Genomic DNA, 25,837 nt, shown 5'->3' with positions numbered 1-25,837 from the left:
TGGAATTAAATGGTGACTATGAAACCATTCTTGATTGTAAAGGAAAACCCATTTGGTTCACTATTGTCCTTCAGGGAAGGAAACAGCTATCCTTGTATATGACTCCAGAACCACAGCAATGTCATTGACTCTTAACTGCCCAATGGGTAGGTAATGCCCTCATCCTGTCAAGAAAAAACATTTTCTGCATTGACGTTATCCAATCTTCCACAAATATTAGAAAATTGCTAAATACAATTACACACAATGTATATATGTACAAAAATTTAAATTAATTTTCATATAAAATCATGACTAGACATTATTCTTGAAATCATTTTTATTCTAAGTGGTCTTCATCCAGTAAAACATGCAGAAAGCTTTTAAGAAGTGCTGTAAATCAGGACAAAACAAACATTCAGCTCCAACAGTGTTTGATATTTAAATATACACATACATAAATCTGACCCTTCAATCTCCAGATTTCATATTTTTGTCACAGCCCAGCCATTTTCACTGAGACAGAAATATCATTAGGCAGTCATCCCTCCTCAATCTGAGCTATCTGTGGCTAGCTCACTTTTAAAACGGTTTTATGAAGTTTGAAAGCCTTTGATATACTTAGGCTTTGTGTTTCAGATGTCTACTCTGGGGGACACCATAAGAAAAGGGAAGGAAATCTAACTCTTTAAAGATAGAAAGTAAATATCACAGTCTTGTATGTTGCACCACAAGACTTAATTTTCCAGTTCCACACATCATCACCATAGATTATACTTTCTATTGTTTCACAGACCTTCATGTTTAAAGCACATTCGTTAAACTCATTTGATGCATTTGTTGAGGATGTAAATTATAAAACTTCTGATGAACTAAGTAAAATCATTGTTATACAGATTTTTGCGATAGAATCCCTGGTGATTTAGTCATAATCTTACAGTTTTATATAGACATTGCGCTTATTTGCTAGTTTTTGGATTTATTCTTTTCATACATTTAAGAAAACGTTAAGAGTTTATATAGAGATGATATATGATACACACTGATTCTTTTTACTTGCTACATTTAGCTCAACTGAATTGTTCTTACCTGTGAATCAGAAGTTGATGAATTCAAGCCCATTCCAGGACTTGACCATATAACCATTTCAGTGTTGGAATAAACGACTGCTGCAGTGATAGAGGTGCTGCCTTTTGGATCGGCTGTTAAATAAGAGTTCTTGTCACATGGATAAAAAAGGTGCCAGACAAGGAAATAGCAGGAAGGATTATCAAATATACTAATCATAACCAAGAGAAATAGATTCACTGGTCCATTCTTCTCTTTACTGTTCATGGAACCATGAGGGAATAATTTGACGACAGTGCTTACTTGCGGGTGATTAACAATTACAAAAATAAGTATGAGATGACCAAACACGTATTGATTTTTCACAGATAAACATCCAGCTCTTGCTTCCTTTCCATCAATTCTGAGAAAAAACTAAGCTAAAGCCCAGGCTTTCAGATCATACCACTGGAACATGTAGGAAACTTACTGAATCCATTTATCATTGACACCTTTCTGATTTCTTATTTGGAGTGCACTGAGTTTTCAATCTCACTTTCCAGCCCAATGCCAAGAAAGTCAGTTCTAAAGGAAGATTACAAACCTAAAAAAAAATTAACTCCGCTTCTCTCTCCACTGTTTCTACCAGATCAGATAAGTATATCCACTATTTGTTTTTCTATCAAGAATATATACAGTAACTATGATGACACCCACATTCCTCTCACACACACACTCCACCCATTACCTGTCCCTTCATCGTCTCTCACTTTGTGCTTTTTCTTATTCATTTATAGCATGAGGGAATTATTGGCTAATCACGCATTTCTTACACATACCTAATAGCCCTTGAGAAGGTGTTTTTTTTTAGATTACTTACAGTGTGGAAACAGGCCCTTCGACCCAACAAGTCCACACCGCCCCGCCGAAGCGCAACCCACCCATACCCCTACATTTACCCCTTACCTAACACTACGGGCAATTTAGCATGGTCAATTCACCTAATCTGCACATCTTTGTACTGTGGGAGGAAACCAGAGCACCCGGAGGAAACCCACGCAGACACGGGGAGAACGAGCAAACTCCACACAGTCAGTCGCCTGAGGCGGGAATTGAACCCGGGTCTCTGGCGCTGTGAGGCAGCAGTGCTAACCACTGTGCCACCGTGCCGCCCACCGTGGTTCTGAGCTGTCTTCTTGAAACACTGCAGTCTTTGGGAGGGTGTTTTGGGAGGGTGTTCAGGATTTTGACCATGCAGAGTGAAGGAATACCAATATATTTCCAAGTCAAGGTGGTGAGTGTCTTGGAGGGAATCTTACAAGTGATGCTATTCCCATACATCTGCTGCCCTTGTCCTTCTAGATGATAGACATCATCGATTTGAAAGGTACAGTAGCCCCCCCATACCCACTAGGGATACAATTCCACGACCTACCATGGAAGCCCGAAACTGCGGATAGGAGCTAAACCATTCATTTCAATGGGAAATTTACCTTCCCAGCAGTCCCCTGGTCCCTGGTTCCAAAAGGTTCCCTTTAATATGTTGGGGCTGCAGTAAACCGTGGGTAACTGAAACCGTGGAAAATTATTCCGCAGATACGGGGGAATGCCCTTACTGTTGAAGGAGTCTTGGTAAGTTGGTACATGATGCTGAACCTCTATGTTGGTATTGGAGGGAGTGAATGTGGAAGGTGATGGTTAGGAAGCTGCCTTTGTTGAGATGAAGTCAAACTTCTGGAGTGTCATTGGAGCTGCACCTATCAGGAAGCTGGAGAGTATTCCATCGCATTCCTGACTTGTGTATTGTAGTTGGTGGTTGTGCTTTATAAGTTAGGAAGTGGATGATTTGTCACAGATTTCCAATTTCTGAGCCACTTTTGTTGACACAGTATGTATTGGCTAGTCTAGTTTAATTTCTGGTCAACAATAGCATCCAGGATGTTTGAAGTGAGGTGAAAGTGTTGGTTATACCATCCAGGGGAGTTGATTAAATTCTCTCTTGTTTGGGATAGTTATTGCCTGGTAAGTATATGGCATGAATTTTACTTGCCATTCATCATGCAAAGGAGAAAGTGAGGTCTGCAGATGCTGGAGATCAAAGTTGAAACTTTATTGCTGGAACAGCACAGCAGGTCAGGCAGCATCCAGGGAACAGGAGATTCGACGTTTCGGGCACAGGCCCTTCTTCAGGATGTAAATTATAAAACTTCTGATGAACTAAGTAAAATCATTGTTATACAGATTTTTGCGATAGAATCCCTGGTGATTTAGTCATAATCTTACAGTTTTATATAGACATTGCGCTTATTTGCTAGTTTTTGGATTTATTCTTTTCATACATTTAAGAAAACGTTAAGAGTTTATATAGAGATGATATATGATACACACTGATTCTTTTTACTTGCTACATTTAGCTCAACTGAATTGTTCTTACCTGTGAATCAGAAGTTGATGAATTCAAGCCCATTCCAGGACTTGACCATATAACCATTTCAGTGTTGGAATAAACGACTGCTGCAGTGATGGAGGTGCTGCCTTTTGGATCGGCTGTTAAATAAGAGTTCTTGTCACATGGATAAAAAAGGTGCCAGACAAGGAAATAGCAGGAAGGATTATCAAATATACTAATCATAACCAAGAGAAATAGATTCACTGGTCCATTCTTCTCTTTACTGTTCATGGAACCATGAGGGAATAATTTGACGACAGTGCTTACTTGCGGGTGATTAACAATTACAAAAATAAGTATGAGATGACCAAACACGTATTGATTTTTCACAGATAAACATCCAGCTCTTGCTTCCTTTCCATCAATTCTGAGAAAAAACTAAGCTAAAGCCCAGGCTTTCAGATCATACCACTGGAACATGTAGGAAACTTACTGAATCCATTTATCATTGACACCTTTCTGATTTCTTATTTGGAGTGCACTGAGTTTTCAATCTCACTTTCCAGCCCAATGCCAAGAAAGTCAGTTCTAAAGGAAGATTACAAACCTAAAAAAAAATTAACTCCGCTTCTCTCTCCACTGTTTCTACCAGATCAGATAAGTATATCCACTATTTGTTTTTCTATCAAGAATATATACAGTAACTATGATGACACCCACATTCCTCTCACACACACACTCCACCCATTACCTGTCCCTTCATCGTCTCTCACTTTGTGCTTTTTCTTATTCATTTATAGCATGAGGGAATTATTGGCTAAGCACGCATTTCTTACACATACCTAATAGCCCTTGAGAAGGTGTTTTTTTTTAGATTACTTACAGTGTGGAAACAGGCCCTTCGACCCAACAAGTCCACACCGCCCCGCCGAAGCGCAACCCACCCATACCCCTACATTTACCCCTTACCTAACACTACGGGCAATTTAGCATGGTCAATTCACCTAATCTGCACATCTTTGTACTGTGGGAGGAAACCAGAGCACCCGGAGATTCCTGAAGAAGGGCCTGTGCCCGAAATGTCGAATCTCCTGTTCCCTGGATGCTGCCTGACCTGCTGTGCTGTTCCAGCAATAAAGTTTCAACATTCATCATGCAAAGCCTGGGTGTTGTGTTGGAATGTTTGTATATGAACATGTGTTGTTGATCTGTCTAAGGAATCAGGAATGTGTAATCATTTATGAACATCCCCACTTTGAACTTATGGTGGAGGGAAATTAATTGATGAAGCAGTTGCAAATGTTTCAGCATTGAGTTGCATGATGGTTCAGTGGTTAGCACTGCTGCCTCACAGCGCCAGGGATGCAAGTTTGATTCCAGCCTAGGTGACTGTCTGTGTAGAGTTTGTACATTCTCCCTATGTCTGCGTGGGTTTCCTTCGAGTGCTCTGGTTTCCTCCCACAATCCAAAGATATCAGTTTGGGTGAATTGGCCATACTAAATTGCCCATTGTGTTCAGGGATGTATAGGTACATTAGTCAGGGATACATAAAGGATAATAGGGTAGGGGAATTGGTCTGGGTAGGTTACACTTCGGAGGGTCAGTGTGGACTTATTGAGCCAAAGGGCTGTTTCCACACTTTAGGGATTCTATGATCTACAACCATCATCCTTTGTGCTGAGTATATCTCCAATTCCCCTGATTCCAAGTAACCGAGTTTTACTAGAGCTCCTTGATGTCATCCTTTGTCAATGCTGTCTTGATTTCAAGAGCAATGACTCTCATCTTGCCTGACATACTTACCATAATTTTATTATATAAAGGCATAATATCTTGAACAATTTCTTCATTGACTACCCATCGCTATATAAACTCTAACTTGTGTAAAATCTACAAAACTTATGATGTACTCGAGTTCATTCGTCCAATCTCACTGCACTTTTTTATAAATTTCTTCAGGGCTTTATCTCAGTTTAAGCTTGTAAACTCCACCAGCTGTATATCTCAAAAGGTATTTGTCAAGTTTAAACTTGATCACACCCCACCTTCCAACATTCCTCACTTGATAACAATGTTTTCACCTGTCTGGGCCCCAGCAATTGGAACTTGCTCTGTAAACATTTCAGTTTGCTACATCCCTCCCCATCTGTAAATGCTCCTTAAAATACATAGTTGAATTCTGTGCAGCCAGCAATGATAAAATCATTTACCCTGAGCCCACCTCTGATATTTTACGAAAATAAAGTAAGAATATGTATTTCACATCCTTTGCTATTCTACAAGTGTGTTACAGATAGTTATATTTTCTGATATGGAGGGAAACACAGCAGCTAGTTAAAGGGAATATAGCTTGATCAACAGTGGTATAATAGAAACAAAAACAAATTGCAGTTGTAAGCACATTTGAATTGATCTAAATTTTAAATTTCAGTGCTTTATTTTGAAGAACAATGCAAAAACATTCTAAACCTGATTTTAAAAATTGCATCTTGGAGATAAATATTGACTCAAAACAAGCAACCATATTTTTAAGAAAAAATAAGTGGAAAATAACTAATTGTGCTCATGGATGAGTGACTCACTGTCATGGATAAATGGAAGATTATATCAGAACAATTATACTAGTGGAACTGGATTCTGTTCGTAGTACTGCCTCCCCCAACCCTTTCAGGACTGACAGGTTTGCCCCACCCTCTCCAGTAGCATAATACAAATTACCAAATATAGATGTATAAATTCCATATAATCATAATTCAGGACTTAAATATTGTGTAATATTAGTAAGTTTTAAAAAAATGACTGCTTTAAAAATCACTGAAAAATCATCACTTGTGTTGAAAACACATCTGGTTCAGAGTAATCATTGAAACAATGTTTACTATAATACTCAACAAAAATTTCTTGCAAAGATCCAGTGATCTCTGTAGTCTTTTCCAAGATCAGATAAAATCTAAAGCCAAGGCAAGAAGATCTCTAAGCATGCAGTAACAGTAAAGTCATCAAACTGGGTAAGCTAGGTGAAAGTGGATACTGCAGATGCTGGAGATTAAAGTCAAGATTAAAGTGATGCTGGGAAAGCACAGCAGGTCAGGTAGCATCAGAGGAGCGGGAAAATTGATGTTTTGGGCAAAAGTCCTGATGAAGGGCTTTTGCCTGAAAGATCAATTTTCCTGGTCCTCAGATGCTGCCTGACCTGCTGTGCTTTTCCAGCACCACTCTAAATTGGGTAAGCAACAATCATGTTGGGAGTATTCTGACAGACAGTATGCCAGGAGTAAAAATTACAGAATCTCTTCATGTTTAACTTAAATTACTAAATGAATGATTGAGGCACATGCATGGCACCAAAACTGAAACATTATAAAGAAATTTTAAAAACATTAAAATATTTGGAATTTCTTATCATAAATACAACTGTAAGCAATCTGGTACTAGTATAGTGGCATATTTCATCTCCTGAAACAAACTCCAGACTCACTCCTGCATGTAGTTTGTTTATATGACAGCACTTCTTTCACTGCAGAAAAATGTGGCGGCATGTGTGAAGTTGTTCCTTCTTTTTGATGTTTTCTTATCAGTTTCATTACTTCCATTAAAGTGATGTTGGTTTAGAAGATGGAGTGAAGGTCTTTTCATATAGCAGTTGAATCTATTACAATATCCTGAGCCAACAGATAGTCTGAAGCAAATGTCGGTAAGTAAGTCATTGGAATCCACAGGAGCTTCGCATCAATGCCTGCACTGTAACGGGACCGAGGGTACTTTGCTGTCAGAGCATGTTCCATACACCACACCACCTTGGAAAGGTCTGTACTTGATAATTTCTTCACTAAATTCTCCTGTCTGGTATCTGCTGTGGAAGATCCAAAACAAATGTTAGAAAAGTTGATTGTAATAAAATATTTTTTAAAAAGCCACTGCAAATAAAAATGGAAACTGGAAACCTGAAGTAAAATAGGGAATACTGCAGACACACAGGAGACCCATCAACATCTAAAATGAGGAACAGCATATTAACATTAACTGGAATGGATTTCAATCTCAACAAAACTGGAAGTTAAATGACATTAATCTGACATAAAATACAGGTATGAAGAGGACAGAGTTATGGGGAAAGAGGTGAATGCCAAAATGCTGAAAGAACCTTTCACATAAAAAAAAGTTGGTGTAAAAGCTAACATAGTTCACTACAAAGCACTTAAATAATGACAAATAGAAATAGCTAAATAAGGCAACAGAATTAAAGAACTGAAAACCACATCGGGGAGGCAATGGCTTAGTGGTATTATAGCTAAACTATTAATCCAGAAACACAGCTAATGCTCTGGAACCCAAGTTTGAATGCCAGCGTAGTGATATTTGATTTCAATTTTTAAAAACTAATGATAACTATGAAGCCTTTGTTGATTTGAGAAGTGTGGTGCTGGAAAAACACAGCAGGCCAGGCAGCATCCGAGGAGCAGGAGAATCGACGTTTCGGGCATAAACCCTTCTTCAGGAAGGGCTTATGCCCGAAATATCGATTCTCCTGCTCCTCAATGCTGCCAGGCCAGCTGTGTTTTTCCAGCACCACATTTCTCGACTCTGGTCTCCAGCATCTGCAGTCCTCACTTTCTCCCAGCCATTGTTTCTTGTCAAAATAACCTTCACTAATGTCCTTCAGGATAGGAAATCTGTGATTGTTACCTAGTATGGCCTACATGTGACTTCAGACCCACAGCAATGCAATTGACACTTAATTATCCTCTGAAAGCCATTCAATTGTATCAATTGCTACAAAGTCTAAAAAAAACGGAACTGGGCGGATCATCTGGCATTTTCTAGGCCCGGAACAGACAATGGCAGAAACAGACTTGTCAACCCTGCAAAGTTCTCCTCACAAACATCTGGGGGCTATTGCCAAGATTAGGAGAGCTGTCTCACAGACAAGCCAAGCAACAACCTGACATAGTCATACTCACAGAATCATAACTTACAGACAATGTCCCAGACAGCACCACCATTATCCCTGGATATGTCCTGTCCCACCCAGCAGGGGTGGCAGCACAGTGGTATACTGTCAGGAAGGAGCTGCCCCGTGATACCTGAACATTGATGCTGGAACTCAAAGTCAAGAACAAGGAAACCATTTGGTGATTAACATGTACCACTGTCCCTCAGCTGATGAATCAATACTCTTCCATGTGGAGCAACATTTACAGGAAGCACTGAAAATGGCAAGTGGATGGAGGATTTTGATGTCCATCACCAACAGTATTTCAGCAGCAGTATTGCTATGAAACTGGTGGGGTCCTAAAGGGCATAGCTGCTAGTTTGGGTCTACAGCAGGTGGTAAGGGAACCAACAAAAGGGAAAAACATACTTAACCTCATCTTTGCCAACCTGCCAGCTGCAGGTATATCTATCCATGACAGTATCCATAAGTATGACTACCACTCAGTCCTTGTGGAGACAAAGTTACACCTTCACATTCAGAATAACCTCCATCATGTTGTGTGGCATTATTATTGTGCCAAATGGGACAGACTTCAAACAGATGCAATGCAAGACTGGACATCCATGTGGTGATGTGGGCCATCAATAGCAGCAGAATTGTATTCCAGCACAATCTGCAACCCCATGACCCAGCATATCCCCCACTCAACCATTACCATTAAGCCAGGGGACCAACCCTGGTTCAGTGGAGAGTGCAAGAGGGCATGCTAGGAGCAGCACCAGGCATACCTGAAGATGCATAGGTTAAATTATTATATTTTACATTAGGATTAAACCTCGGCACAACATCGTGGGCCAAAGGGCCTGTTCTGTGCTCTACTTTTGCTTTTCTATGTTCTATAATGTGTCATCCTGATGAAGCTACTAAAGTGATTGTAACGAGGTTATCCAGATGGACCTCATAGAATATCAGTTCCCTGATTGGGGCTTTTAATCTGATCCAATCAGAGAGCCCCACGTGACAGGAGTATGAGACATCTTGTGCACTCAGAGCTGACTCTGAGGAAGCTGGATCAGTGTCAAAGACTGTCCGCATGTAAATAATGGGTGGCTTACAGATGGAATACTGGCCTCTGCACAGTTATTTCAGATACCAAATAGGACGATTCACATGCTAAACAGTATAAGCAGCAAGTGGTAGACAGAGCTAAGTGATCTCACAACCAACAGATCAGATCTAAGGTCTGCAATCCTGCCTCATCCAGTTGACATGGTGGTAGACAATTAAACAACTCACTGGAGGATGAGGCTCCACAAATATCACCAATGATAGAAGAGCCCAGCACATCATTGCAAAAGGTAAGGCTGAAGCATTTAGAGTAATGTCCAGAAGTGTTGAGTGCATCACATTAAAAGCCCCAATCAGGGAACTGATATGGAGGAGGCCAAAATGGATCTCATTAATCCCCAACATTATCCATGCAAACAAGTTTTATTCACTCTGGGTGACATCAAGAAAAGGTTGGAGAGACTGGATACTGCAAAGCTTATGTGCCCTGACAGCATTCCAGCAACAGTACTGAAAACTTGTGTTCTAGAACTTGCACTCCCCTAGCCAAGCTCTTCCGGTACAATTACAACACTGGCATCTACCCGACAATGTGGAAAATTGCCCAGGTATCCCCTGTACATAAAATGCAGGGCAAATTCAACCCAACCAATTACTGTCCCATCAATCTACTGTCGACCATCAGTAAGATGATGGAAGGTGTCATCAATAGTGCTATCAAGTAGCATTTTCTCAGCAATAACTTGTTCAGTGATGCCCAGTTTCAGTTCTGCCAGGGCCACTCAGCTTCTGACTTCACTAAAGCCTTGGCTCAAACATGGACAAAAGAGTTGAATTCTAGAGGTGAGTTGAGAGTGACAGACATTGACATCAAGGCTGCAATTGAGCGACTGCTGCCTCACAGCGCCAGAGACCTGGGTTCAATTCCCGCCTCAGGCGACTGACTGTGTGGAGTTTGCACGTTCTCCCCGTGTCTGCGTGGGTTTTCTCCGGGTGCTCCGGTTTCCTCCCACAGTCCAAAGATGTGCAGGTCAGGTGAATTGGCCATGCTAAATTGCCCGTAGTGTTAGGTATAGAGGTAAATGTAGGGGTATGGGTGGGTTGCGCTTCGGCGGGGCGGTGTGGACTTGTTGGGCCGAAGGGCCTGTTTCTACACTGTAATGTAATGTAATCTAATCTAATCAAAGAGCCCAAGCAAAATTGGAATCAATGGGTATCAAGGGGTAAACTCTCTGATGGTTGGAGTCATACCTGGTATAAAGGAAAATGATCGCAGCTCCAGGACATCTCTGCGGAGTTCCTCATGGTACTATCCTGAGACCAACCATCTTTAACTGCTTCATCAATTATCTTCTATCCACCATAAGGTCAGAGGGGGGATGGTCGCCGATGATTGCACAATATTCAGCAACATTCATAACTCCTCAGGCACTGAAGCAATCAGTGTTCAACTACAACATGATCTGGTCAATATCCAGGTTTGGGCTGACAAATAGCAAGTAACATTCATGCCACACAAATGTCAGGCAATGACCATCACCAGTAAGAGATAATCTAATCACTACTCCTTGACACTCAATGGTGTTACCATCACTGACTACCCCACTATCAACACTGGCGGTTGCCATTGACCAGAAATTCAACTGGACTTGCCACATAAACAAAGTGGCTATAAAAGCAGGTCAGAAGCTAGGAATACTGCAGGAAGTAACTCATCACCTGACTCCCCAAAACCTAACCATCACCGAAAAGATACAAGTAAGGAGTGTGATGGAATACTCCTATTGCCTGGATGGGTGCAGCTGCAACAATATTCAAGAAGCTGAACATCTTTCAGGACAAAGCAGCCTTCTTGGGTGGCACCATATCAACCCTGTTAACCAAAAATTAGTTGGCAAGAAGGGGTGAATGTCTTGCCAAGACTAACTCACCTGATTGTGTTGAGTTTGGTGGCAAACACCAAAATATAGAAATTACTCTCACCAAATATTGATGTATCCTCATTTATTAAATATGCTAACTTAAGTACTCAGTCATTTATTTTAAATGGGCCATCATTAAAATAGGAAAAGTTAAATCATGCATGTTAACAGTCATAATATAATTCTTTAGGCTGAAAGTTGGACCAGAAAATTTAAGTGTATATTTCTTACATTGTATTAAATAATTTTCTCCATATTGCTTTTTCAGATCAGGTGAAAGGTGATCCCAGAGCTCTTGCTTTCCATGACGCTGTAAGTTGCAATCTGTCAGTTTGGTTACAAACATCCCAGGCTCGATACATGACACTTTTATTCCAAAATGCTTCATATCACGCCTGAATAAGCAAATTTTGTATATGGATGAGAACAGAAAAGTTAATCAAATCTGTTGTAGAACTGTTCTGATGTAGAAAATATATGTTATTTAGTCACTGATACATTTTTAGTGAAATAACATTATTCCTCATCCAGTGCTTTGAACAAAGGCAGGTGAGGTGGTGACTGCAGTGTGTTCTTATTTAAATGTAGTTTGATCCTACTGCAAATACAGCTCAAGGGCCTGTGAAATACTTAACAATGCTAGATCACATCTGCTGATCGTGTGAATCCCAATGTTGATAAAACCAATAGGCTTAGGCCAATGTATCAACTAAGTCAAGCCGAGACACCTGTCAATACCTATGGACACAAGTCACAGAGTAATTCCAGGGAAATAATAGAGGAAACCCTTTAATCTTGCCAATCTGTGAATTTGATTTTGATCTGAGCTTAGAAATTAAAATATATGGCTTAAAATATCTGGAAAAGGAAATTAAAGCTGTGTGCCTTTATTATAAATCTTTTAAGCATCTTATTAAAAAGAAATTGGCGATTAGTGTCCACAAAATCTAGTTAGTTATTGTCCACAAAATCTAGTTAGTTATTGTCTTACAATGATTCAGTAAACTTCAAAATCTTCAAATACTGCTGTCACAAATTATAACTAAATGTTCTCTGAAATTAACCCATCGATGGACTGACAAAGATTTAAAATACAAGGTCAAAGTGAAAACATTATTAGTTAATCTACTCACCCATTAGCCCTGCATGGGTCAACTAAATGGATTTATCAATCACTCTTATCAATTATAAAAGGAGTAAATTTTACAAAAAAGATCATTTGCAGCAAGTGTTCAAATACTGATATTGATTTGTTCCTTCTGCTACTATCTAATCTTCCATACATAATGAGCATTCAAACTTGGGACTATTTAAACTGGCCACCTGGGGACCAGTTTGAACTAGACTACATTCAATTTCCTGGGAATGGAATTGATTCTCTGAGTCATATCTGTTCCCAATAAAGGGAGTAAAATAATATACATCTGATTACCAATCCTCAGGTATTTCAGTTATACACTGCATCCATTGTAATTTGATGCTAATACACTCTTCTGCAAATGAATACTCGGAAGCATTGAAACTGTCGTAGGTTAAATGATTTTTTTTTAAATTACCTATTGTGTCAAAAAACTCCAACCTTTGATGGTGTTAGATAGAAATATCCCGTAGTTATTTCCTGCATTTCACATTTTCAAAATATTTGAAATATATTTTAGTGATGTGACTTGAGGATTAAAATTTGGCCAACCAGCCAGAAGAATTGCAATTTCCTCTTCAAATAGCACTTCTAAATATTCCAGAGAGGATAGACAAAGTATTACTTTATTGTCTCTTTGGAAATATAAAATCTCCACCCATGTAGCATTCCCTCAGTCATTCAACCTTAAATTACATATTGTGGTTTTTGAAGTGAGATGCTAAAGTCACAATTTTCCGACTCAGAGGCTAAATTGCTACCATGCAGTGAAACCTAAAAAACAACTATTGCAATATGGATATAAAACAAAAGCCTTGCTGTTGGTTTCATCCACATAATGTGGTGTATACTCAGGATGCTAGAAGTCATACTGACTGAGGAGTAGAGTAAGGGATAAATCAACTCTGCATGTAAGCTTTGCAAATTGCTAATATTTTTTCAAGGACAAGAGTATCCAGTTATCTCTGATATTAAACATGCTCCATTTAAAGTATTAAAAATTCTCAGTACTCCACAGGGAACCATTAATACTCATGATAAAATCAGTGCTAAAATCAAACTAGCATGTAGTGACACCTTGAGGAAGATCTCGCTTTAATTTTGTATTAATGTGGCTCCTAAATTACAAAGCTACTTTTACATCAAAGCATAATATTGTAAATACAGCAATATATCTGAAGTTTAGATTATATGTCCTTTCATGCTGCACTATAGTTTAAATACATGTCAACATAGGATATCCTAACCTTAAACTATCGTTGAAAGCTTCCATTCCAAATTTTGATGGGAAGTATCCTCCACCAGTCAATGATAATCGGCCAAGCACACTGCTTACATTCACTATTCTTCCTCTGGCTTTCTTAATCAGAGGTAACAACTTTAATGTAATTTCAATCGGTCCCAATAAATTAACTTCAATAGGTCTTCTGAAATGTTCAATCTGTAGCCAATCTGTGGGACAGAATATTCCAGCTATTCCAGCATTGTTTATTAATCCCCATAGACCTGCAAGGAAAAGTTAGGATAATTATGCACATACAATAATGTATCTAATGTACAATAATGAAATTTGCCGAGTTTCTACAGCACTTTCTGCTTTTATTTCAGATTTCCAGCATCTGCAGTATTTAAGGATTGAAATATATATTTTATCTTTATATGTCTCTCCTTCCATATCTCTCTGTTTTGCTTTATCTCTGTATTTTTTAATTTTTCTATATGTTACATTCACGTATTTCTCTTTCTGTCTCATTCTCCCTTTCTACTTCTCTTGTTTGCCTTTTTCTGTATTGATTATTTTCTGTTTCAATATATAATTTTCCTTTTCTGCTTCTCACTCTCTGCTTTCAGATTGCTTTACTCTTCATTTCTGTTTCTCTCTTTCTTTTTTCTCTTCCTTTTACTTATTGTTTACCTTAGGTTCCAGGAAGTGGAAAGGTGTTGTGGTCATGGCAGGTTAATGATTGAGGTGGATACAGGTGTGTGTTAGTCACATGTGGGGTGCAGTTAGGCCAACAGTTCCAGGAAAGATTTTAGAAATACTACAGGGCCTGCACGGAGCTGCTTGAAAGGCTTGTCTCACTACTGTGGGACTTCATCCCAGTTATCCTGAAAATAATAAGGCACTACAGTCCCACTGCTCTTTACATCTTTCCTTACATCTTATTCATCCTCTATGCCATATCATACTCTTCCACCTATCTGCAATGGCCCTTCAGGCTCTGATCTGCACCAAACCCAATACCTTCTCATATTCTCCAGGCCAATCTATATACACCGCCTACTTCTCATGGCTGCTTTTATGCTCCGTGAGAAGTTATGGCACTTCCAATCCTGTTCACCTTCTATACATTGCAGCAAACAAATTAACCCAAACTTGACAAAGGCATGTTTCAAAGAAGCTTTTTAAAAATGCATTTATAACTTTTCACTGTCTTCAAAAAAAACGTTTATTGAGGGCCAACCACACAGACTCTTTAAAACAACAGTAGGAAAAACTATAAGTATGTGAAATCGCTATCTTGTGTCCAATGTCCCATCAAAAATAATTGGAAGCCTCCGTTGGAAGTGACAGTGGATGGATGAATTTCTCACCCAATGTGTTTTTTCATAATTATCCCACAATTAATCTATTTTTTTATCAATTGTAATGTGCTTCATTATTCAGCATGTAAAATATTATACTAAATATTTATGAGAAGTAATTGTATTATCAGTTCTTTATACTATGGTAAATAACTAGAAGAACCCATTGTATTGCACTTACCCCGGTTTCCTACTTCTACTTTGATCAGATCGGTTGCATTCTCAATACTATCAGATTTTGTTATATCCAACAAGATTGTTTTCAACCTGCTTGAAGTCTCTTTCTTTAAGTCTTGAGCCCCTTCCTCAGTCAGGCAGCCAGCAAGCACTCGAAATCCGTCTACATCAAAGGCTTTTGCAGCAAGATTTCCAAACCCAGTATCACATCCAGTGATGAACACATACTTGTCTGAGACATTTCCTATCTTAAGTTTGTCTCGCATCCACCAGCATAGAAACCAGATTAAAAAGAAGCCCAGAGTGAATGCAAGCATTTTGCTATGAACATAGAGTAAATGATGAGAACCTGAAAAAAATAAGTGACTTTTAGAATATTAACACCAAAGCTAAGTACAACAGTGATTTGCATAGAACAAAAAAACAAATATTTATATGATACTCATTCATAATTTCCTCTTGCACTGTATTGCACAAGAATAATTACAAGTTTTTTTAAACGTCCTTTTAAAAGGGAGGCGGCATGGTGGCACAGTGGTTAGCACTGCTGCCTCACAGCGCCAGAGACCCAGGTTCAATTCCCGCCTCTGGCTACTCTCTGTGTGGAGTTTGCACATTCTCCCCGTGTCTGCGTGGGTTTCCTCCGGGTGCTCTGGTTTCCTCCCACAATCCAAAAATGTGCAGGTTAGATGAATTGGCCATGCTAAATTGCCCATGGTGTTAGGTGAAGAGGTAAATGTAGGGGAATGGGTCTGGGATGGGTTGCGCTTTGGCGGGTCGTTGTGGACTTGTTGGGCCGAAGGGCCTGTTTCCTCAATGTAAGTAATCTAAAGTAATCTAATCTAAAGAAAACCTTAGGCTAAAATGAAAGATATTGCAAGGGATATATGGTGACATTTGTAATAATAATGTGAGAGACAAAGGAACGTTGGATTTGGGAGCAGGAGCAAGTCATCTGGCCTTTCAAGTCTGATCCGTATTTCAATAACATGATGGCTGACCTGGTTGTTGCCTCAACTCCACTTTCCTATGCAAACTAGAACTCCCTTGTCTGTCAAAATCTATTGAACTCTCATTTGAATAATTTCAATAATCCTGCATCCACTGTATTTTAGGGAAGAGAATTCTAAATCTTCACAACCTATTCAGAGAAAACAATTCCTCACCTCTGTCTTAAAATGTATTCCCTAACCAACAAGAGGAAATATCATCCTAGTATTGATATGTTGAATCACAACAGAATATTATATCAGCAATTTCTGTTTTTATTTCAGATTTCCAGCAACCGCAATTCTTTTGGTTTTTGTACAGAAAATATGTTTCAATCAGATTACTTCTCAATCTGCTGTACTCCAAAGGGTATAAGCCCAATGTTCACCTTTCTAGAGCAGCATTCCGAGAGCTAGTGCTTCCAAATAAACCTGTTGTACTATAACCTGATGTTGTGTGATTTTTAAACTTTGTCCACCCTGGTCCAACACCGGCTCCTCTACATCATGGCAACCTACCTTCATAAGGCAAGCCCATTATCCCAGGAATGAGTCAACTGAATCTTTGCCAAGAGCTTCTAATGCAACTATTTTGTTTTCTTCAATTTAAGAGATCAAAACTGTGCCCAGTATTTCAGATGGGGTCTCATAAATGCCCTGTATGGCCACAGTAAAGCTTCCAGATATTCATATTTTTATACGGGGAGGGAGTGGCATTATGGTATTGTTACTAGACTAGTAATCAAAAGATACAAAAACAGAAATTGCTAACTAAACTTACCAAATTTGGCAGCATCTCTGGAGAGAAACAGAGTTAATGTTTTGAATACAATAACTGTTCTTAGAAAATTAGGAACAAAAGCAAAGTTAAAGCGGAAAGAATGGTGAGTCCCCGCTACAATATTTCATATATAAACAAAGACCCTTTAATAATTAGATTCCAGTCTGAAAGTTAACTCCTCAAATGTCTGTAATTCAAACAAGAGAAGCCAAACTTTAGCAGAAGTATGGATTGTAATAAAGATGGCACACTATGCCAACAAGGAAGCATTCATGAGCATACAGGTAAAAACACCATAGTCCTGCCAGACTACAAGGTTGCTCTCTCATTCCAGAAAGATGACTGGTTTTAACCCAAGGGTCACCACACCTCAGGTGAGCAGAGAGGTTAACAAGGAGAGTTCTTCATGGTAACCTCAGGCAGTATGAGAATTGAACCCATGTCATTGAAAACATTTTGCATCACAAACCAATTGTCCAGCCAACTGGCTTAACAGATCCCCACATGACTGTGAAAAGCATGAAAATAAATAAACTGAGTCTATCAGGTGAGCATCATGCTTAACTTGCCAAAAGATGAATGAACAATAAATGATAAACTCCCAATTAATCAGATGTAGTTTCATGACTGAGTAGTTTAGAATTTGAATGTATCACCGTACACAATATTTAGTGCTGCACCCATGAGCACTGTTGTATTTTCTGAGAAACACAATAGGAACATTCCAACATCATTTAATTATCCAAATATTTTTCAACTTCATTTAGGTGTATGTTGTGTTATACCACTCCTGTAATTACACTCCTTTTTATTTAAAAGTACTGAATGCTCAGCTGTGTAATCAATTAATGTGATGCTCTCAAATAAACCTTTCACAAAAAAAAGGAGAAAGACATCTGTGTTTAAAGTGTACAAGAAACAGATGACATAGTGATGAATAGCTAATGCTATTTGGGAAGATTCAAAATAACTCAGCAGTGAATGACATCCAAGAGGTAACATTGAAGAGGTAAAACAAGATGCACAAAGAATTAGGAGAGGCAGGTTGTTTTGTATGTGGGTCTGTAAAAGTCACTACTGAGGAGTACCACAAACTATGATGATGTGATTTGGACTTGTGTGGTTCTCAGGATGCAGTAAGAGCCAACAGCATCGTCTCATGCTGGCTCCAAGCTGCACCACTCCCTACTTCCACTTTATTCTCTGGCTCATTTGACATACTAGCAAATGCCCCATAGAACTCATCTTTTCCTATTTTCCCGGTCAAATCCCTGCCCACTTACATCTGTGATTCCTTGCTTTACGCCAGTTTCAGAATTTTCATGTTGTGGATTCCAAATGCCTCTTCTTTACCATGAACATGCAGTCCCTTTACACATCCATCCTCCACACGGAAACTCTCAGGGCTGTCCATTTCTTCCTGGAACAAAGCCCTGAAGTTCCTCCATCCAACACCAGTCTCCTCTGCCTGGCCAAGCTTGTCTTCACTCTGAACAACTTTTCTTTTAACAACTCTCATTTTCTTCAGGTCAGAGAGGTGGTCATGGGAACACATATGGACCTCAGTTATGACCATCTCTTTATGGGATACATGGGACATTCCTTGTTCCAGTTCGATTCTGGCCCCCACTCACAACTCTTTCTCTGCTATATCAATGATATCATTGGTGCTTCCTCCCTCTCTATTCCAAAATCATTCAAGTTTATCAATTTTGCTTCTAATTTCCACCCTGCTCTCACCTTCACTTAGTCCATCTCTGACTCCTCCCTTCTCTTCTTCAACATCTCTGTTTCTATTTCTAGGGATAGACTGGCCAGCAATATTCATAATAAACCCACCAACTCTCACAGTTACATGGACTATACATCATCATACCTTCTTTCAGGGAAGGCTCTATTCCATTCTCCCAGTTTCTTGTCTCTATCACATTTATTATGATGATGTCAACTTCAATGAGGGAACCTCCAAAATGTCCACCTTCTTCCTCAATCGAGGATTCCCCAGCACTATTGTTAACAGGGCCCTCAGAAAGGTCCAAACCATCTCCCACACTTCAGCTGTCACCCAGACCCCCTTCTTTTCCCACAATAGTGGTAGGTCATAAGAACATAAGAACTAGGAGCAGGAGTAGGCCATCTGGCCCTGTAAGCCTGCTCTGCCATTCAAAAGGATCATGGCTGATATTTTCATGGACTCAGCTCCACTTACCCATGCTCTCACCATATCCCTTAATTCCTTTATTGTTCAAAAAAAATCTATCTTAGCATCAACTACTTCACTGGGCAGGGAATTCCATAGATTTACAACCCTCTGGGTGAAGAAGGTTCTTCTCAATCCAGACCTAAATCTGCTCCCGCTAATTTTGAGGCTAAGCCCTCTTGTCCTAGTTTCACTGCCAATGGAAACATCCTCTCTTATTCTATCTTTATCTATTCCCTTCATAATTTTATATGTTTCTATAAGATCCCCTCTTGTCCTTACCTACCAGGCCACTAGCATCCATATCCAGAGGATCATTAGCCACCATTTCTGTCACCTCCCATAAGATGCCACCACCAGACACATATTCCCTTCCCCTCCCTTGTCAGCCTTCCACAGGGACCATTCCTCCGGAACATTGCGGTCCACTCTTCCTTCACTCCCAAAACACACCGAAACCTGACGACACCCTCTACTGCAACTGCAGAATGTGCAACACCTGTCCACTTACTTCCTCCCTGCTCAGCAGGTCTGGCAGAATCTGGAGAGAAATCAGAGTTAACATTTCGGGTTGGGTGATCCATCCTCAGAACTGATGGTAGCTAGGAAAATGTCGGTCCACATGCCAAAGATAAGGCAGTGGGTGGGGGGTGTTAAGGAGTAAATGATAAATGGGGATAGATTCCAAGGACCTAAACACACCTTCCAGGTGAAGCAATGTTTTACCTGCACTTCTCACAACCTAGACTACTGCATTCACTGCTCACAATGTGGTCTCCTCTACATTGGGAAACAAAGCATAGTCTGGGTGACAGCTCTGCAGAACACTTGCGTTCTGTTCACAAAAAAGACCCTGAACTTTCAGTTGCATGCCACATCAACACACCACCTTGTTGTCTGGCCAATATCTCTGTCTTGAAGCTCCAACGAAGCTCAGCACAAGCTGGAAGAGAAGCACCTCATTTTCTGCTTGCCGCCTTCTGGACTCAATATTGAGTTCAATAAATTTAAGACTTGAGTTCTGCCATGTCCTTACTCCAACCCTCACAACCAGGCCTTGATATCAGATAGTCTGTTAATACACCACCCATTGTTAGCCATGAACAGTCCCCACTAATACTATTCACCATCCTAGCCAGATTGTTATCCATTTGTTTGCCTGTCTAACTGTTCTACTCTCTCTTTGAAATCTATCCCCATTTATCATTTACTCCTTAACACCCCCCACCCGCTGCCTTATCTTCAGCATGTGGGCCGACATTTTCCTAGCCACCATCAGTTCTGAGGAAGGAACACCCGACCCAAAATGTTAACTCTGATTTCTCTCCAGATTCTGCCAGACCTGCTGAGCTTTTCCAGCAATTTCTATGTTTGTCTATGTTACAGCGATATCTGATCACTTGGAACTGGGCCTGAGTCTGTCAGGCTTCAGCAGTATGTTCCTTCTTACTCTGGCTTGTAACTAGTTCCATTAATAAAGGTTATTAATGATCCCTCAGAAATGTGTAGACTACAGTTCTTTACATTGTGGCAGCAGTAACCAGATCAACAGAACCAGAGGCAAGCAGCAACAAGTGCCCAAAATGTCTGCCCAGTGTTAAAGGTAACCATGAGGCGAGTCCAGCAATCAGATTCCAGAAGTGGAGGAAATATCTGAAGAGAAGCTCAGTAGTGATAGGGATCAGCAAGCAATGTACTTCAAGGCCCACGTAGGCACTGAATCGCAAAATAGCAAAGCCTGTGCAAAGTCCAAAGCAACCAATAGAAGGTCCACAAGCAGCAAGCAACAAGAAATGAAAGATCAACTGGCCACAGTGACTAATTACTGCAGAAGTGGAGTAACTGCAGTTACTTCTATGAAGAGAATGAAAATCTATTCCTGTGATAACAATTAAGCACAATGCTTAGAAAAGTCATTTATTGTTTGAAAAGAATGGAATGAGATTTTTTAGAATTTAAGGCAAAAGCAAACACCGAGGCAGGCCTTGCTGGGGCAATCTAGTTGAGTGGAATGATTTTTGAAAGGTATCAGAAGATTCAACCAGGTGTTGAAGGGAAAAAATAGCCTGCTGAAAGCTGGTAGTATGTTGGGATTTAATCTTGTATTGTTATCCATTTTCCAGAAGGGCAATGCACAGAAAAAAGGGAATCCAGTTGAGCTGATAGGTAACATGGAGGTATCATTTCTTCATTGCTGTCTGTGAAGTATTGTTCAAACTATGTTGATTTTAGTTTGTTAAGGGAGATGTCTTACAATGTGCAATAAAATAAAGAACTGGGAATGCTGGAGACCTGAGACAAAAACAGGTATTGCCAGTGAAACCCCATTTTGCTAAAGTCACCAGACTAGTAATGTTAACTCTGCTTTCTGCCCACAAATACTGTCAGACCTGTTGAATTTCACCAGCATTTTCTGCTTTTGTCTTAAAATATCAAATGTTATCCCACATTAGTCATTGTAAATTTCATTTGTTTTTAGAAAGTCATCAATCCCTTTGGGTTCACAAGACCCTAACCTTTTCGGATAATTTCAATTTCAGAATTCCAGAGGTATCTTGTTTTGCTTATCTTTATTCCTACAGCAACATCCCTCTATGCTTAGTTGATGGAACGGTACCTACCTGTCTGAAAAAATAGATTTGTATACTGTAGACAATGACCTTTCATGGTCATGACATCTCTAAGGTGGTTGTTTTCTGTTTAGTGAAATGAAACATTTAAGCGTCCACATGGAACATGATGACAGAAATATGCAGCTAAAATTATGTGGATTTTGAGAGGTGTAGGAGAGCTGGATACTATAAGAAGTAGCAAAGAATAATGAGAACTACAGTCTACTACTTCAATCTACAGGGTAGGAAGATTTGAATATATCAGTCCCTGTTGCTTCTTCGATGAAAAATAATGTGAGATAGAGTTGTAACTTGTTCTAATTTCAATGGCAAAGTTATGAACCAGCTGGAAGAGAAGGAATAATCAAGGATGCAACAATTACAGGTTGGATTAGCAGCATGATAGCAGTGAAAAAACCGAGAAAGCTGAGGGTGTCCAAAGGATCTAAATAAAGCTTTAAAGAGATGTCATAATTCCCGGCCAACCATTGAATAAACTTTCCAATATATTGATGAGGCAATGGATTTCTCTTTTTAGCTTTACTTTTTGTTTATTTCTGACCTATGGTCACACTGTGTATTGCTGTGATGTAACACTCTTTCTTTATTTCTCTATTCTGTAAGTAAGGATTGTATCTACGTACCTTTGTACCTAAAATAGTGCTGTAAGTAGTAATTTATAAATTTTTCGCTGAACTCATTTGAGTACATGCGAAAATAAAGCTAATTCAATTCAATTCAATTTATCATCCTAGGTGAGAAGATGGATATGGCCAAGAAAATGGATGACAGCAGCAGTTTTCTGAATACTTTATGATCACCATTGGGAGGAAACAATGGTGGCCCATGTTAATTGGCATTTCCATTGCTTGGAAAGAATATCAAATGGACAGCATGATGTAATTAATCATTTTCCCAAAGTGGAAGCGATCATGGATGATCTACTCATTTATGGATGTGGATGTGAAAGAAGCCATCATACACCATGATCAGAATCAAATGAAACTCAGAGAGAACTCTCTAGATGAGCCTTAATATAAACAAGAAAAGATTGTAACTCAAAATAACTAAATTAAAGTACCTCTGTCATGTATTGACAGGAAAAGGACTTCAGTTTGATCTTGAGAAGGTTAGCTCTGTAATTGAAATGCAACAGCAACAGAAGTGAAAGTAGTGCAAGATTTGTTGGGTTTGTGAACTATCTGGCAAAGTTCTTGCCTAAATTGACAGAGTACAAAACCATATGCACACTCACTGGAAAAGATGTGTATTGGCACTGAGGCATAGAACAAGGAGCAACTTTCACTCACCAAAATACTGGTCATGGACATTCCAATGCGAAAGTAGTATGATGTCAACAATGAAATCACCACACGTGATGGCAGTGAGTCAAGATTTGAACGACTTTCACACATCAACAAGAACTGGTTGTGTTTGTGTCCAGAGTATTAATGCCAACTGAGTGATATTTCTTGGAACCAGAGAAGGAGTATCAACTCAGGGGTGATTAAATATCAAATGAAAAGCCAATAATAACTTGCATAACCATTAAAAGACTTGATTTCTTTAACAATTGTGGATGCAATGCATGGGCAGGAATAAGTTAATATGGTACTGACTAGAATGAGGAAATATTTTTTGTTATAAGTGAGACTTTTCTTTATAGCCCATACAAACTGGGTAACCTGCCAAATAATTGTGTACACAATTTTGATTTTTTTCAATGAAAAGGAGATCTTCAGAGAAATGCCTTTATGCACTGTGTACTGCAACTTGTTATGGTCATGTGACCTTTGACACACTTCTTTGCAGCTTAAAGCAAGAAAATATTCCAGCCCAGGCATGGAACATTTTCCAGATATACAATACAATTTCTTTAATTGTTAGTCTATTCCATTGTTCAGTCATGAGACTCGTGTGCAGCACCTGTTTCTCTACTGTAAACATGATGTAACCTAAACTCTGATTATATTCGTCATCCTGTCTTTCTAGTTTCTTCTCCACCTTGAAAATCCTTCTGAAATACAATATCTAACTACCAACTTGCAATTACATAAATCTTTAACCAAGTAGAAAACCTCATGCACTGTTATCAGGCAAAATTCAATTCCAAAACAACTAGGGAGATAATAGAACAGCTGGAACAAAAAACATTGTTCACAGTGGATAGCTTTGATACATACTAAATGCCTGGACTTGGGTACAGAAAGTATAATTTCAAAATTTGCAGAAAATATAATTGAGAATTGTGTGTAGGGGTGTGGTAGCAGATTCCAGCAGGACATATATTGATAGACTGGGAAATGAGGAGAGCAAATTAAACTTAGACAAGTAGGAGGCAATTGTTGGACAAGTGGAAAGGGAGAATATAATCTAAATGATATAATTTCAAAGGCTGCACAGGAACAAATTGGGGTGTACATGAGCAAGTTTTTGAAGGTTCAAGGCCAAATTGTGAATGATGTTAAAACCATAATTGGGATGTTGAGTATAAGTAGAGATATAGTGTACCCAAGCTGAATAAAACACAGTTGAATTATTATTTTAACTATTTTTGCCTCCACACTTTAGGAAGGATGTCAAAGCCTTTGAACCTAACATGCATCTCATCTTAGGGTGGAACTGAGGTTTGCTAGTATGGCACTGTGCCAGAGTTAAGCTTCAGTTACTTGGAGTGTTGGAGAAACAAGGATTGTTCTCCTTACAACAGTGAAGCTTATGTGTTTGAGCTAGTTGTTTATCTTTACATATATATCTTTAGATACATATATATCTTTATATATCTTTACATCTGTGTATTCTGATTACTAACCCTTTATAACTTGGAGGTTCCTCCTTATTTACTCAGTTGTCACTGCTGCAGCATGAGAATTTTAAAATCGAGCCTTTACCTGACAAACTGCTGATATACCTAAGCAGGGATAGGCCAGCATGACTTGCTGTGATTCAGGATACAGACATTGGAGAATTGGATGAACTCAATTTTATCGACATAAGCGTGTTGGAATAACCGCCTTTTTTCCTTTAATTCAGGTCAGCTTCTCCGAATTGACCTATTTGTTTTGCTCTAGTAAAGGTAATTTGTTGTTGAAATGCAAATTACATATCGAATTACTCCTTTCTCCAAGTATAAACATGCTTAACTCCATTACCGTAGTTGCTCTTCATGATCCATTCAGTTTCAACCTTGAATGACTCATTTCTGACTATCTCACTGGCGGATTTGAGATTTCGTCTGTCTGCTTCGGCTGGTGCGGTTGTTGTGATCAATTGATCAATTGATAAATAATCTGTAACTTTGAGGGACCCTATAGCCCGCAACCTCTTCCTCATTGCGATATTGACCAACTATTTCAGCGTTACTTCTGTCCATCCTAATTTACAAACCTATAAACTTGCGCGGATTTTTTGGGCTTCCATACATCAAAGCAAAACGTAACAGAAAGAGTGATCTTACCTAAAGAATATACAAACCTTCTCTGTTGTAAGGTCGAGAGGGCGCCGGAGCCTGAGTGGTTTCTGTTTCTCACTTTGCTCTTTAGTCCCGGATTGATTGTTTATAAACCTCACTGTGGAGTTCACCGACTCCCAGGTCTCCCTGGGGCAGTTTAATCCTAAAACGATGTTATACGATGCGTTGGAGTTGAAGTGGCAAAATAAGTCATAACTCATTCGCCAAAGCAGCACTTCATATGGAAGTGGGGAGTTATGAAACTGTGGGCGTGACGAAGATGTGCATATTAATAAGAACTTGCCGGGAAAATGCTTAACATGTATGATTTGGAGATGCCGGTGTTCTGGGTGTACAAAGTTAAAAATCACACAACACCAGGTTATAGTCCAACAGGTTAATTGGAAGCACACTAGCTTTCAGAGCGACGCTCCTTCATCAGGTGATAGTGGAGGGCTCAATCGTAACACAGAATTTATAGCAAAAATCTACAGTGTGATGTAACTGAAATTATACATTGAAAAATTGATTGTCGGTTAAGCCTTTCATCTGTTAGAATAC

At 39.3% G+C, this 25,837-nt stretch overlaps 1 protein-coding gene across 5 annotated transcripts; it reads right to left on the bottom strand.

The window, feature by feature from the left end:
• Positions 1-284: 284 nt before the first annotated feature.
• Positions 285-25,532, bottom strand: LOC122551657 (dehydrogenase/reductase SDR family member 9-like). Of its 5 annotated transcripts, XR_015757707.1 has the most exons (8): positions 25,283-25,526; positions 15,248-15,592; positions 13,728-13,986; positions 11,574-11,737; positions 6,895-7,269; positions 3,461-3,573; positions 1,069-1,181; positions 285-372 (listed from the first exon to the last, which is right to left on the bottom strand). XR_015757707.1 is itself a non-coding variant. In XM_087989116.1 (5 exons), the coding sequence occupies exons 2-5, from the start codon at positions 15,558-15,560 to the stop codon at positions 7,049-7,051; spliced, it is 954 nt and encodes a 317-aa protein (XP_087845242.1). In that variant the 5' UTR covers positions 15,561-15,592; positions 25,283-25,532; the 3' UTR covers positions 5,831-7,048. The 5 variants fall into 5 exon arrangements, 3 of the variants coding, with proteins under 3 accessions (XP_087845242.1, XP_043549874.1, XP_043549875.1); XR_015757706.1 differs by having other exon boundaries at positions 343-1,181; XM_087989116.1 differs by lacking the exons at positions 285-372; positions 1,069-1,181; positions 3,461-3,573 and having other exon boundaries at positions 5,831-7,266; positions 25,283-25,532.
• Between the last annotated feature and the right edge of the window lie 305 nt (positions 25,533-25,837).

This window comes from Chiloscyllium plagiosum, unplaced genomic scaffold (assembly GCF_037043375.1).
Source record: "Chiloscyllium plagiosum isolate Xiang-an unplaced genomic scaffold, Cpla_swu_hap1 HiC_scaffold_7, whole genome shotgun sequence".
Lineage (NCBI taxonomy): Eukaryota > Metazoa > Chordata > Chondrichthyes > Orectolobiformes > Hemiscylliidae > Chiloscyllium > Chiloscyllium plagiosum.
Note: the sequence above shows the minus strand (reverse complement) of the source record. Positions and strands in the feature narration are given on the sequence as shown.